Here is a 12868-nt window from a genome sequence, read left to right as displayed (position 1 = left end):
TTAAATACTGTGTATTGTTAGAAAGTTTAACTGACCGCATGCTTTGAAAAGTGCCAATTTATGTTGACTCTGAAAATCATTGAGAAGAGAAATCCATGTAAAATATGTTATTTTGTAAATATGCAGCATACATAGATTTATGTAAAAATAAAGCACATTAAAATGCTATCATATGTTATATGCAAAAAACTAGGGTTTACTGCTAAAACACAAATATCTGTCAACATAGTCCATTTATATCCCTCTTAGTGTAATGAAACTATTTAAGATGTAGACATTTAAGATGACATTTAAGACATTTAATGACAGTCTGAGTTTTACTGTTTTCAGGTTTTGTGTACAGCAACTAATGGATAACCTGACATTTACAAATAACATTCTCCTTGTGGAGGGACTGAAAGTTGCACCTCAGGCTTCCTATCTTGTTTTTATCTTCCTTTTCTTTTTTTACATCTTTGCAATGGGATGTAACATTGGACTAATAATACTGATTGGAATGGAGAAGAACCTACATCATCCTATGCATTTTCTTTTCTGTAACCTTCCAGTGAATGATATAATAGGGACAACTGTCATTTTACCACGCTTAATGCAGGATATTTTCAGACAGGCTTCAGAGCGCTATATAACATATGTGGAGTGTGTTATTCAAGCATATTTTGTTCACATATTTGCAACAGCAAGCCACACTGCATTAGTAACCATGGCTTATGACAGACAAGTGGCTATATGCAATCCATTGCTGTACACAACTATAATGACCAATAAAATGGTGGTTAAATTATCAGCAATAGCCTGGGCGCTGCCTGTAATTGTAGTGGCAATTATGATAGGTCTCACTGTACACCTCTCTCACTGCAGATCTAAAATTGAAAACCCTTTCTGTGACAATGCTTCGCTTTATAAATTGTCCTGTGAAAATGTGGCCATTAATAACATGTTTGGAATTGTTTATTCTGTGGGAGCACTCAGCATATCATTGACATTGATGTTTATAACATATATCAGGATTGTTGCTGTATGTATAATTAGCAAAAACAAAGCACTCAACAGTAAAGCCATAAAAACATGTGGCAGTCACATAGCCGTTTATTTAATAATGTTTGTTTCTTGCGCCATCATGATTTTTCTCCATCGTTTTCCTGAATACTCTGAAAACAGGAAGCTAGCTAGTATAATGTTTCATATTGTACCACCAGGACTAAATCCTATAGTACAGTATTGTTCAAAATAATAGCAGTACAATGTGACTAACCAGAATAATCAAGGTTTTTCGTATATTTTTTTATTGCTACGTGGCAAACAAGTTACCAGTAGGTTCAGTAGATTCTCAGAAAACAAATGAGACCTAGCATTCATGATATGCACGCTCTTAAGGCTGTGCAATTGGGCAATTAGTTGAATTAGTTGAAAGGGGTGTGTTCAAAAAAATAGCAGTGTGGCATTCAATCACTGAGGTCATCAATTTTGTGAAGAAACAGGTGTGAATCAGGTGGCCCCTATTTAAGGATGAAGCCAACACTTGTTGAACATGCATTTGAAAGCTGAGGAAAATGGGTCGTTCAAGACATTGTTCAGAAGAACAGCGTACTTTGATTAAAAAGTTGATTAGAGAGGGGAAAACCTATAAAGAGGTGCAAAAAATGATAGGCTGTTCAGCTAAAATGATCTCCAATGCCTTAAAATGGAGAGCAAAACCAGAGAGACGTGGAAGAAAACGGAAGACAACCATCAAAATGGATAGAAGAATAACCAGAATGGCAAAGGCTCAGCCAATGATCACCTCCAGAATGATCAAAGACAGTCTGGAGTTACCTGTAAGTACTGTGACAGTTAGAAGACGTCTGTGTGAAGCTAATCTATTTTCAAGAATCCCCCGCAAAGTCCCTCTGTTAAAAAAAAGGCATGTGCAGAAGAGGTTACAATTTGCCAAAGAACACATCAACTGGCCTAAAGAGAAATGGAGGAACATTTTGTGGACTGATGAGAGTAAAATTGTTCTTTTTGGGTCCAAGGGCCACAGGCAGTTTGTGAGACGACCCCCAAACTCTGAATTCAAACCACAGTACACAGTGAAGACAGTGAAGCATGGAGGTGCAAGCATCATGATATGGGCATGTTTCTCCTACTATGGTGTTGGTCCTATTTATCGCATACCAGGGATCATGGATCAGTTTGCATATGTTAAAATACTTGAAGAGGTCATGTTGCCCTATGCTGAAGAGGACATGCCCTTGAAATGGTTGTTTCAACAAGACAATGACCCTAAAACACACTAGTAAACGGGCAAAGTCTTGGTTCCAAACCAACAAAATTAATGTTATGGAGTGGCCAGCCCAATCTCCAGACCTTAATCCAATTGAGAACTTGTGGGGTGATATCAAAAATGCTGTTTCTGAAGCAAAACCAAGAAATGTGAATGAATTGTGGAATGTTGTTAAAGAATCATGGAGTGGAATAACAGCTGAGAGGTGCCACAAGTTGGTTGACTCCATGCCACACAGATGTCAAGCAGTTTTAAAAAACTTTGGTCATACAACTAAATATTAGTTTAGTGATTCACAGGATTGCTAAATCCCAGAAAAAAAAAATGTTTGTACAAAATAGTTTTGAGTTTGTACAGTCAAAGGTAGACACTGCTATTTTTTTGAACACACCCCTTTCAACTAATTGCCCAATTGCACAGCCTTAAGAGCGTGCATATCATGAATGCTGGGTCTTGTTTGTTTTCTGACAATCTACTGAACCTACTGGTAACTTGTTTGCCACGTAGCAATAAAAAATATACTAAAAACCTTGATTATTCTGGTTAGTCACATTGTACTGCTATTATTTTGAACAATACTGTATATGGTTTACAAACTAAAGAGATAAGACAAAAGATTGTTCAACTGTGGTGGAAAAAAAAAGTTAATATGTTGTGACTTATTTTTAGGCATGTAAAAAATAAATAAAAAATTTAAGCTGAAATCATATTTTTAAAGAATGAAAGAGCTAAAGCTGTTAAGGATAGAGGGCACAAATTTACATTTGGCCACACCTGCAAATAACAAATCAATCTACCACAATTATTTCTTACTTTATTTATATTTCTTATAAATGTGTGTATATATATATATATACATTTATGTATTGTGTATAAAATATAAACACTCCACCTGTTGACCAATCACTGTGGTGTTTGTTATTTGGTTGCTAAGTAATAGGAATATTAAAAGACTACATAATATGTACTATAATACATAAGCATCACCAGAGCCGCATTATCCTTATCCTAACATAGGTTGCAGCCCAAATTATCTTTTGTGTCTTACAGGGTTGCCGACCGTCCCATATTTAAGGCAGAGAAGGCTTCTGTATGAAAGCTACTTGCATATATATGTACACATATTTATGTGCATACATATGCACACATATACTTACATATATATGTACACATATTTATGTGCATACATATGCCTATATAGGTACATATATGCACGTATATATGCACCTATATGTTCACCTATAATAGTAAAATTAAAATCCATAGCTGCTAGGCAACCTAAATAAGTCCAAAATGTAGAAATGTACATTATTTATTTACTCAAGATCAATCAAATAGTACCTAGTAAAAATATAGTACAAGAACAAAAATAAGACAAAAAAACTGAACAGAAAAAAATCTTTATTATTCTTTGAAGGTCTGTCATGACGCGCCTTATCCTCCTCCACCTCTTCCTTCCTGCACTATCCAAAGACGTTTGGTAGGGTGTCTGAGATTTTTTTTTTTCCTCTTTTTTATTCAGCGCACAATTCTTTTAACGGATAGGCATTTTTGTCCACACGGATCTGGCATTTTGGAAGAGTGAAACGATGTTTTGAAACCGGGTTCCAGAGTGGATATATTAGAAAATATACTGCCTTTGCATTTCATCTGGATGGCGTATCCGTAAATTTTGTGAAAATCTAAAATCATCAGCCCATGTCTCGCCCCTAGTCAAACACCACTACATCACGTAACAGCAACAAAAACATGAACAAACACTGAACGATTGCATTTTTTATTAACTAACATTAACACGGATTAATAAATGTATTGTTCCATGTTCGTTTGTGTACCATGCACAAGGTTTATCAGCAAATCCATGTCTTCTTTTCCGTTTTAAGTGTATCTCTGTGGCAGAATTACAGCGCCACATGCTGGTCTGGCATGTATACAACATCGGTTTTGTGTGGAAGCTGATATTTTTTTGAGATGAGGGGAAAAAAGATCGGGGGACCGTCTCCATGTGGACGGGGCCGAAGAAGTAATGGGTACTTATGGTTATGGATAGAAATATAGCGGAGTAAAGAGTACAATATTTGCCTCTTAAATGTACTTGAGTAAAGTCATGAGTACTCCCCAAAAATGATACTCGAGTAAAGTACAGATCCCTCAAAATTGTACTTAAGTACTGTACTCAAGTAAATGTACTCCGTTACTGTCCGGCTCTGTATATCATGTTAATATATTGCCATAGTTAAATTCCATAACATGGCAATAACATGTGATACCAATTTCACGTGTTCGCACATATATACGTTCTTGCATAATTTTTTTCGTTAATTCTTAGTTTTTGCCTTGATAATAGAAAATATGAGCTAGGCATCATGTATGACAGTCAGAAATGAGATATGAGCTACAAAATGACCAGATCTGTGATGGAACGATGGGTTTGCTGGAATCACAAGCAGTTATGTCTTGGCAAGGCTGAGTTGAAGGTGATGGTCCATCATCCAGGAAGAAATGTCTGTTAGACAAGCTGACATGCGAATAGCTACCGTTGGATCATCAGGATGGAATGAGAGGTAGAGTTGAGTGTCATCAGCATAGTAGTGGTATGAAAAGCCATGTTTCTGAATGACAGAACCTAATGATGCCATGTAGACAGAGAAGAGAAGTGGTCCAAGAACTGAGCCCTGAGGCACCCCAGTAGTTAGATGTTGAGACTTGGACACCTCACCTCTCCAAGATACTTTGAACAGTGGTGGACGAAGTACACAAATCAAGTACTTGAGTAAAAGTACAGATACATATGGTAAAATATTACTCCAGTAAAAGTAAAAGTACTCCTTTTTCAATTTTACTCAAGTGAAAGTACAAAAGTACTAAATTTTTTATGTACTTAAGTAAAAAAGTACTGCAAGATAGATGTTTGCAATTTTACATAGGCTACTTAATTTAATTTTATATTAGCACATTTTTTTATAATCCTACTGCTCAAAATACCTGGGATTTTTTCCAAAATAACCACTATATGGAGTCAAAATATATTTTTGTTGTTGATATGGACTACGCTGATGAGAGTAATGCTCACTGTGAAGCTTACACTGTGATGTACCTGAGAGAAAACAGAGATGACCATCTGATTTTCACCAGTAAGAAAAAAGTATTTTAAAGTTAGTTGTTTTACAGAACATCAAAGTTACAGTACAGACCAAAAGTTTGGAAAACTCATACAAAGAGTTTTCTTTATTTTCATGACTATGAAGATTGTAGAGTCACACTGAAGGCATCAAGGGCTATTTGACCAAGAAGGAGAGTGATGGGGTGCTGCGCCAGATGACCTGGCCTCCACAGTCACTGGACCTGAATCCAATCCAGATGGTTTAGGGGTGAGCTGGACCTCAGACAGAAGGCAAAAGAACCAACAAGTGCTACGCATCTCTCGGGGAACTCCTTCAAGACTGTTGGAAGACCATTTCAGGTGACTACCTCTTGAAGCTCATCAAGAGAGTGCCAAGAGTGTGCAAAGCAGTAATCAAAGTAAAAGGTGGCTACTTTGAAGAACCTAGAATATGACATATTTTCAGTTGTTTCACACTTTTTTGTTATGTATATAATTCCATATATAATTCCACATGTGTTAATTCATAGTTTTGATGCCTTCAGTGTGAATCTACAATTTTCATAGTCATGAAAATAAAGAAAACTCTTTGAATGAGAAGGTGTGTCCAAACTTTTGGTCTGTACTGTATATATGACATGATAATAAGGCCTGAAGTTAGGAAGAACATTTTAAGAAAAAAAAAAAAAAAATGCATAATGATTTTTTCCTTCTCAAATCTTGTCTGTGGTTTAAAAACACCCCTGGCCAAACGGGGTGCATCTCTTCCCACTTTGATAATTACTGTAGTTACCATGTTCTGAACATCACATCCTTTCTTTTCTAACCAGATGTAATATATATATATATATATATATATATATATATATATATATATATATATATATGTGGCTGAATAAAAATATGTGGCTGAATAAAAATATTTGGACATTATTTATAAAAATTACATCAACTTAGCACCAACAAGCTTGTTAGCTAGACAGTTAGCATCAGTAAACAATATTTACTTATTTTCAGTACGATGAACATTCATGTCAACTTCCAAAATTTCGACATAACTTACTTTTAGCAACATCAGACGCACGCGCGCTCACAAGATCTCCCAGTTCTTACTTCTGGTGACTCGCACTAAACGGTTCATTTGAATCAGTGAGTGGTCGACTCCAGAACAGCTGCAATCGGATCATTCTAATTCGTAAACGAATCGTTTGGTGCAATTCGCGATCCGATTTAAAAGTTTCTTTTGAAAAGACTCATGCTGAGTCCCAATTCGCATACTATCCGTCCTAAATAGTATGCAAAACTAGAATTAGTACGTCCCAAATCGTAGTATGTTGAAAATAGTATTCCAAAGATACCCGGATGGTCTACTATTTCCGGTTAGAATTCGAAGTGCAGATCAATGCACACTATAAGTGCTAATATTGCCCACAACCCATTTATTTCGTTACACACATTGCGTACGGGAGGGAGGAGCTTTGCAATGGCTTTGTGGTGATGTAAACATGGCACCCTCAGCTTTTAAGTGTAAGAATTCAAATGTTTAACCCTAATTAAAGTTATATTTTATTTCGTTACACACATTGCACATGAACGTCAGAACCAGCCGCCTCACAAACGACCTGCGTTTGGTTCTACGACGACGCAGCCCTGTTTCCTCACTTCTCAACTTGGTAGAAGCACACATAGTAAAATGTATTGTGAAAAAAAACGATGAGAAAAAATGATGGGAATAGTAAATAAAATTTTATTGGACATAAAGAATGAATGAAACCTTAACAGTTGTGGTGTGCGTAACTAGTCAACCACGTTGTCGTTCATGTTGCATGACGTCATCGAAGTATGTCCCAGAGCGTGCATACTCTTTTGCTACACACTCAAAAGTATGTACTTTTCCCTCACAAAAAAAGTACATACTTTTAGGTCGTAGTATAAGTAGGCGAATTGGGACTCAGCATCAGTTCGTTCATGATGAATCAGACACCGCTTCTGAGTGTCGGAGCACGTGATATAGGGAGTAACGATATGTTTTATGAAATGTAGTGAAGTAAAAAGTACGATTTTATGCTTTGGAATGTAGTGAAGTAAAAGTAAAAGTTGCTAAAAATAAAACTACTCCAGTAAAGTACAGATACTTGAAAAATTTACTTAAGTACAGTAACGAAGTAAAGCTACTCCGTTACTGTCCACCACTGACTTTGAAGGACCTATCTGATAGGTAAGACTCAAACCATTGAAGTGTGGTTCCTGAGATGCCATTTGCCAGTAGGGTTGATAGGAGGATCTGGTGATTAACCGTGTCAAAATCAGCGGACAGATCAAGCAGGATAAGTACTGAAGATTTGGATTCTGCTCTGATTTGATTTTGCAGCATATATGCAGTATATTTACGCATATATGCTGCATATATGTGCATATACACTGCATGTATGTTTCATATATGCGCATATATCCACATACAGTATTGTTCAAAATAATAGCAGTACAATGTGACTAACCAGAATAATCAAGGTTTTTAGTATATTTTTTATTGCTACGTGGCAAACAAGTTACCAGTAGGTTCAGTAGATTGTCAGAAAACAAACAAGACCCAGCATTCATGATATGCACGCTCTTAAGGCTGTGCAATTGGGCAATTAGTTGAAAGGGGTGTGTTCAAAAAAATAGCAGTGTCTACCTTTGACTGTACAAACTCAAAACTATTTTGTACAAACATTTTTTTTTCTGGGATTTAGCAATCCTGTGAATCACTAAACTAATATTTAGTTGTATGACCACAGTTTTTTAAAACTGCTTGACATCTGTGTGGCATGGAGTCAACCAACTTGTGGCACCTCTCAGCTGTTATTACACTCCATGATTATTTAACAACATTCCACAATTCATTCACATTTCTTGGTTTTGCTTCAGAAACAGCATTTTTGATATCACCCCACAAGATCTCAATTGGATTAAGGTCTGGAGATTGGGCTGGCCACTCCATAACATTAATTTTGTTGGTTTGGAACCAAGACTTTGCCCGTTTACTAGTGTGTTTTGGGTCATTGTCTTGTTGAAACAACCATTTCAAGGGCATGTCCTCTTCAGCATAGGGCAACATGACCTCTTCAAGTATTTTAACATATGCAAACTGATCCATGATCCCTGGTATGCGATAAATAGGCCCAACACCATAGTAGGAGAAACATGCCCATATCATGATGCTTGCACCTCCATGCTTCACTGTCTTCACTGTGTACTGTGGCTTGAATTCAGAGTTTGGGGGTCGTCTCACAAACTGCCTGTGCCCCTTGGACCAAAAAAGAACAATTTTACTCTCATCAGTCCACAAAATGTTCCTCCATTTCTCTTTAGGCCAGTTGATGTGTTCTTTGGCAAATTGTAACCTCTTCTGCACATGCCTTTTTTTTAACAGAGGGACTTTGCGGGGGATTCTTGAAAATAGATTAGCTTCACACAGATGTCTTCTAACTGTCACAGTACTTACAGGTAACTCCAGACTGTCTTTGATCATCCTGGAGGTGATCATTGGCTGAGCCTTTGCCATTCTGGTTATTCTTCTATCCATTTTGATGGTTGTCTTCCGTTTTCTTCCACGTCTCTCTGGTTTTGCTCTCCATTTTAAGGCATTGGAGATCATTTTAGCTGAACAGCCTATCATTTTTTGCACCTCTTTATAGGTTTTCCACTCTCTAATCAACTTTTTAATCAAAGTACGCTGTTCTTCTGAACAATGTCTTGAACGACCCATTTTCCTCAGCTTTCAAATGCATGTTCAACAAGTGTTGGCTTCATCCTTAAATAGGGGCCACCTGATTCACACCTGTTTCTTCACAAAATTGATGACCTCAGTGATTGAATGCCACACTGCTATTTTTTTGAACACACCCCTTTCAACTAATTCAACTAATTGCCCAATTGCACAGCCTTAAGAGCGTGCATATCATGAATGCTGGGTCTCATTTGTTTTCTGAGAATCTACTGAACCTACTGGTAACTTGTTTGCCACGAAGCAATAAAAAAATATACGAAAAACCTTGATTATTCTGGTTAGTCACATTGTACTGTTATTATTTTGAACAATACTGTATAGGTTCTTTCCATGTGGGTAAGCTCACAAAAATCTGTTGAGACATTTTTAATGCACAACATATTGGTTTCAATACAAAAAGTGATGTTAAAATAATATATTAATCTCAAACAAAAATAATTTATTTTATTTTAAATGACAAAAGCCTTTCAATTAAGATATACATCATTAAATGCAACAATTATGGCTGGGATTAAAGGAATAGTTCAACCAAAAATGAATTAGGCAGTTTTATACTTATAAGACTGCGATCCGCCATAAAGCAAGAAGAAGTAGCTACCTCACGCCCAGTTGGTGTCAAGGACACGCTCAGTATAGTTCAGGCACTGCAGTGCATCAGAGGTAAAAAAAAAAAAAACTATATAAATGTTGTTCAGTTTCTTGCACAGACCGATTGTTTTGCGTCTTTACACATCAATGTATCGCAAGCCACAGGGTTTCATTTATTTTTTATTTTTTTATTGCATGTTTTAGCCATGATTCTGTGACGGTGGGTTTTGGGAAAAACACAAGGAGAGGGTAGGATCCAATTGCAAGTATGGGTTTTATTAACAGAAGGGTAAAATACAAAATAAACAGTCTTGAGAGACAAACCAAAACCAAAAAGGGAAGCGGATGAAAACGGGAACTCGGATGAAACGAGAAGGTAGGGAAAGTCTCGGGAGACGAGAAACATCAATGCACACATAGGGTAAGGACTCCATACAGACAACAGAGAAAGACAGCTCTATGTAGGGAGACTAATGACAAAGGATTTTCAGCACCTGTGCGATTTAATTGGAGTGCAATTACTGTGACGACATGACCAGACTAGCGGAATTAAAGTGCCTATGGTGAAGTGCCTAAGGAGAAGTGAGCTCACTAGGGGACACCCAGGAAAACAGAGACTGACAGCGTGACATTACCCCCTCCCCTACGGAGCAGCTCCCAGATGCTCCACCTGAAACCCCGGAAAACCCAACAGAAAAAGAGGTAGGAGGGAGGTGAAGCGGCGGCGGACTAGGGGGAGGGACGGAGGGTCAGAAAACAGAGACAAACAACCAGGTGGAATGGAGAGACAAAGACAGGACAACCAGGTAAAATGGAAGAAAACAGAGACGGAACAACCAGATGGAATGGCGAGGCAGAAGCAGGAGAGGTGAAACACAAAACAAGGAGTCCAGGAGGGTGGTGGACCGGCGGAGGAAAAACAAAGGGGAGGGACGCAGGGTCAGGTCCAAAGGAGGAAAATAGAAAAACAAATGAAAACAAAAACATGGGTAAATGGAGGACATTAGGTGATTACCACCCGGGCGGAACAGAGGGCCATCACACCCATGTGGTCAAGGCAGAAGCCCCCCAGGGCGGAGCGGAAGACCACCACATCCTTGTAGTCAAAGCCAGAGTCCCCCAGGGCGGAGCGGAAGACCACCACATCCTCGTAGTCAAGGCCAGAGTCCCCCAGGGCGGAGCGGAAGACCACCACATCCTCGTAGTCAAGGCCAGAGTCCCCCAGGGCGGAGCGGAAGACCACCACATCCTCGTAGTCAAGGCCAGAGTCCCCCAGGGCGGAGCGGAAGACCACCACGTCCTCGCGGTCGAGGCCGGAGTCCCCCAGGGCGGAGCGGAAGACCACCACATTCTTGTTGCCGACCCCATGGGAGGACGAAGATCACCGGTGACTTGATTCAGTCCTCGAAGATCACCGGTGACTAGCCTTGTCTCTGGAGAGTTCATGGGAACCTGACTCGACTCTGAAAGGTCAATAGTGACAAGCCCTGACTCTGGAAGGCCATCGGTAACTAGCCCTGACTCTGGAAAGCCATCTGTGACTAGCCCTGACTCTGGAAGGCCATCTGTGACTAGCCCTGACTCTGGAAGGCCATCTGTGACTTGCCCTGACTCTGGAAGGCCATCGGTAACTAGCCCTGACTCTGGAAGGTCATCGGTGACTAACCCTAGCTCTGGAAGGTCGACGGTGACTAACCCTGACTCTGGAGGGTCCACGAACACCTGACTCGACTCCGGAGGGTCAACCGGGAACTGACTCAACTCTGAACAGTCAATGGGCACTTGACTTGACTTAAGACTGCCTGTGGAGACGTGAGACACCTCTGCTTTGGGCACTGCCTCTGGAACGGCCTCGGGCACCGCCTCAGTCACCACATCGGGAACGGCCTCGGTCACCGCCTTGGCCTCCGGAACAACAGCGGGCACCGCCTCTGCCTCCGGAACAGCAGCAGGCACCGCCTCTGCCTCCGGAACAGCAGCGGGCACCTCCTCGGGAACAGCGTCGGGCACCGCCTCGGCCTCTCGAACAGCATCGAGCGCCTCCTCGGGAACGGCCTCGGGCACCGCCTCGGCCTCGGGAACTGCATCGGGCACCGCCTCGGGAACTGCATCGGGCACCGCCTCGGCCTCTCGAACAGCATCGAGCGCCTCCTCGGGAACTGCATCGGGCACCGCCTCGGGAACTGCATCGGGCACCGCATCGGGCACCGCCTCGGGAACTGCATCGGGGACGGCAGCTGCCCGCTCGGGAACGTCCTCAGGGACGACAGTGGGCTACTCGGGAAAGTCCTCCGGACTTTGAGGAGCAGTAGACGCCTGTCTTCTCCTCCTCCGCCCTCTATGATGGCGAGTCGGTGGCACCCTGTCTGGAGACTCAGGCGTTGAGTCGGCCATCTTGTGCTGTTGCTCTGGGCTGGCGGCCATCTTGGGCTATTGCACTGGGCTGGTTGCCATCTTGGGCTGAGACGCTGGCTCAGCAGCCATGACGTGAACCGTCTTGGGAATCTCTAGGATCTTAGATAAATTAGAGAAATACTCCAAAAATGTCACTGCTGCCATCTTGGGCGTAGGCGCTGAGCTGGTGGCCATCTTGTACTGTGGCGCTGGGCTGGTGGCCATCTTGTACTGTGGCGCTGGACTGGCGGCCATCTTGTACTGTGGCGCTGGACTGGCGGCCATCTTGTACTGTGGCACTGGACTGGCGGCCATCTTGTACTGTGGCGCTGGACGGTCGGCCATCTTGTACTGTGGCGCTGCACAGGACTGGCGGCCATCTGGTACCACGGCGCTGGCTCGGCCGATCTGCGTCTCCCTTCTCCTCTCGGGACATCCTGGGGAAATGGCCAAATCCCGGTTCGACGGGAGCCCACAGTGGCGATCTCTGCCGGACCTCCTCTCGACCGCTTGCTCCGGAGCGACCGGAGATAGGTGTAAACTTACCTTTCCATAAAAACAGAGGAAAACCCTTGTTCTTGGCATTGCGCCAGAGAAAGAAGGGGGTTCTCAGCTTTGTGATCTGACTTTTCAAGAAGTTTCTCCGTTTGTTCTTCTAAACTTTTTCGTTTCATCTTAGTTTTTCTATATTGACTTCTGATATTTGTCTTCGTTCAATTGTCTTCGCGAGCCAAACAAATTTAAG

General features: G+C 41.1%; 1 protein-coding gene across 2 annotated transcripts; it reads left to right on the top strand.

Annotated features, from left to right (window-relative positions):
- The first annotated feature begins 349 nt into the window (after nucleotides 1–349).
- LOC127941382 (olfactory receptor 146-like) lies at nucleotides 350–11622 on the top strand. Of its 2 annotated transcripts, XM_052536385.1 has the most exons (3): nucleotides 350–1212; nucleotides 2846–2893; nucleotides 10802–11622. In XM_052536385.1, exons 1-3 carry the CDS (start codon nucleotides 350–352, stop codon nucleotides 10830–10832), a joined length of 942 nt encoding a protein of 313 aa, XP_052392345.1. In that variant the 3' UTR covers nucleotides 10833–11622. The 2 variants fall into 2 exon arrangements, with proteins under 2 accessions (XP_052392345.1, XP_052392344.1); XM_052536384.1 differs by lacking the exon at nucleotides 10802–11622 and having other exon boundaries at nucleotides 2846–2924.
- Nucleotides 11623–12868: the final 1246 nt, after the last annotated feature.

This window comes from Carassius gibelio, chromosome A21, assembly GCF_023724105.1.
Source record: "Carassius gibelio isolate Cgi1373 ecotype wild population from Czech Republic chromosome A21, carGib1.2-hapl.c, whole genome shotgun sequence".
NCBI classification, from domain to species: Eukaryota; Metazoa; Chordata; class Actinopteri; order Cypriniformes; family Cyprinidae; genus Carassius; species Carassius gibelio.
The sequence above is the reverse complement of the archived record's forward strand: the minus strand, read 5'-3'. Positions and strand labels throughout refer to the sequence as shown.

Bases quoted from the DNA above. Each gene is read 5' to 3' on its own strand.
- LOC127941382 (XM_052536385.1), top strand. From the start codon at position 350: ATGGATAACCTGACATTTACAAATAACATTCTCCTTGTGGAGGGACTG. The intron at 1,213-2,845 runs AGTACAGTATTG...TTTGAACAATAC, and splicing joins CCACCAGGACTAAATCCTAT to TGTATATGGTTTACAAACTA. The intron at 2,894-10,801 runs GTGGTGGAAAAA...GAAGCCCCCCAG, and splicing joins AGACAAAAGATTGTTCAACT to GGCGGAGCGGAAGACCACCA.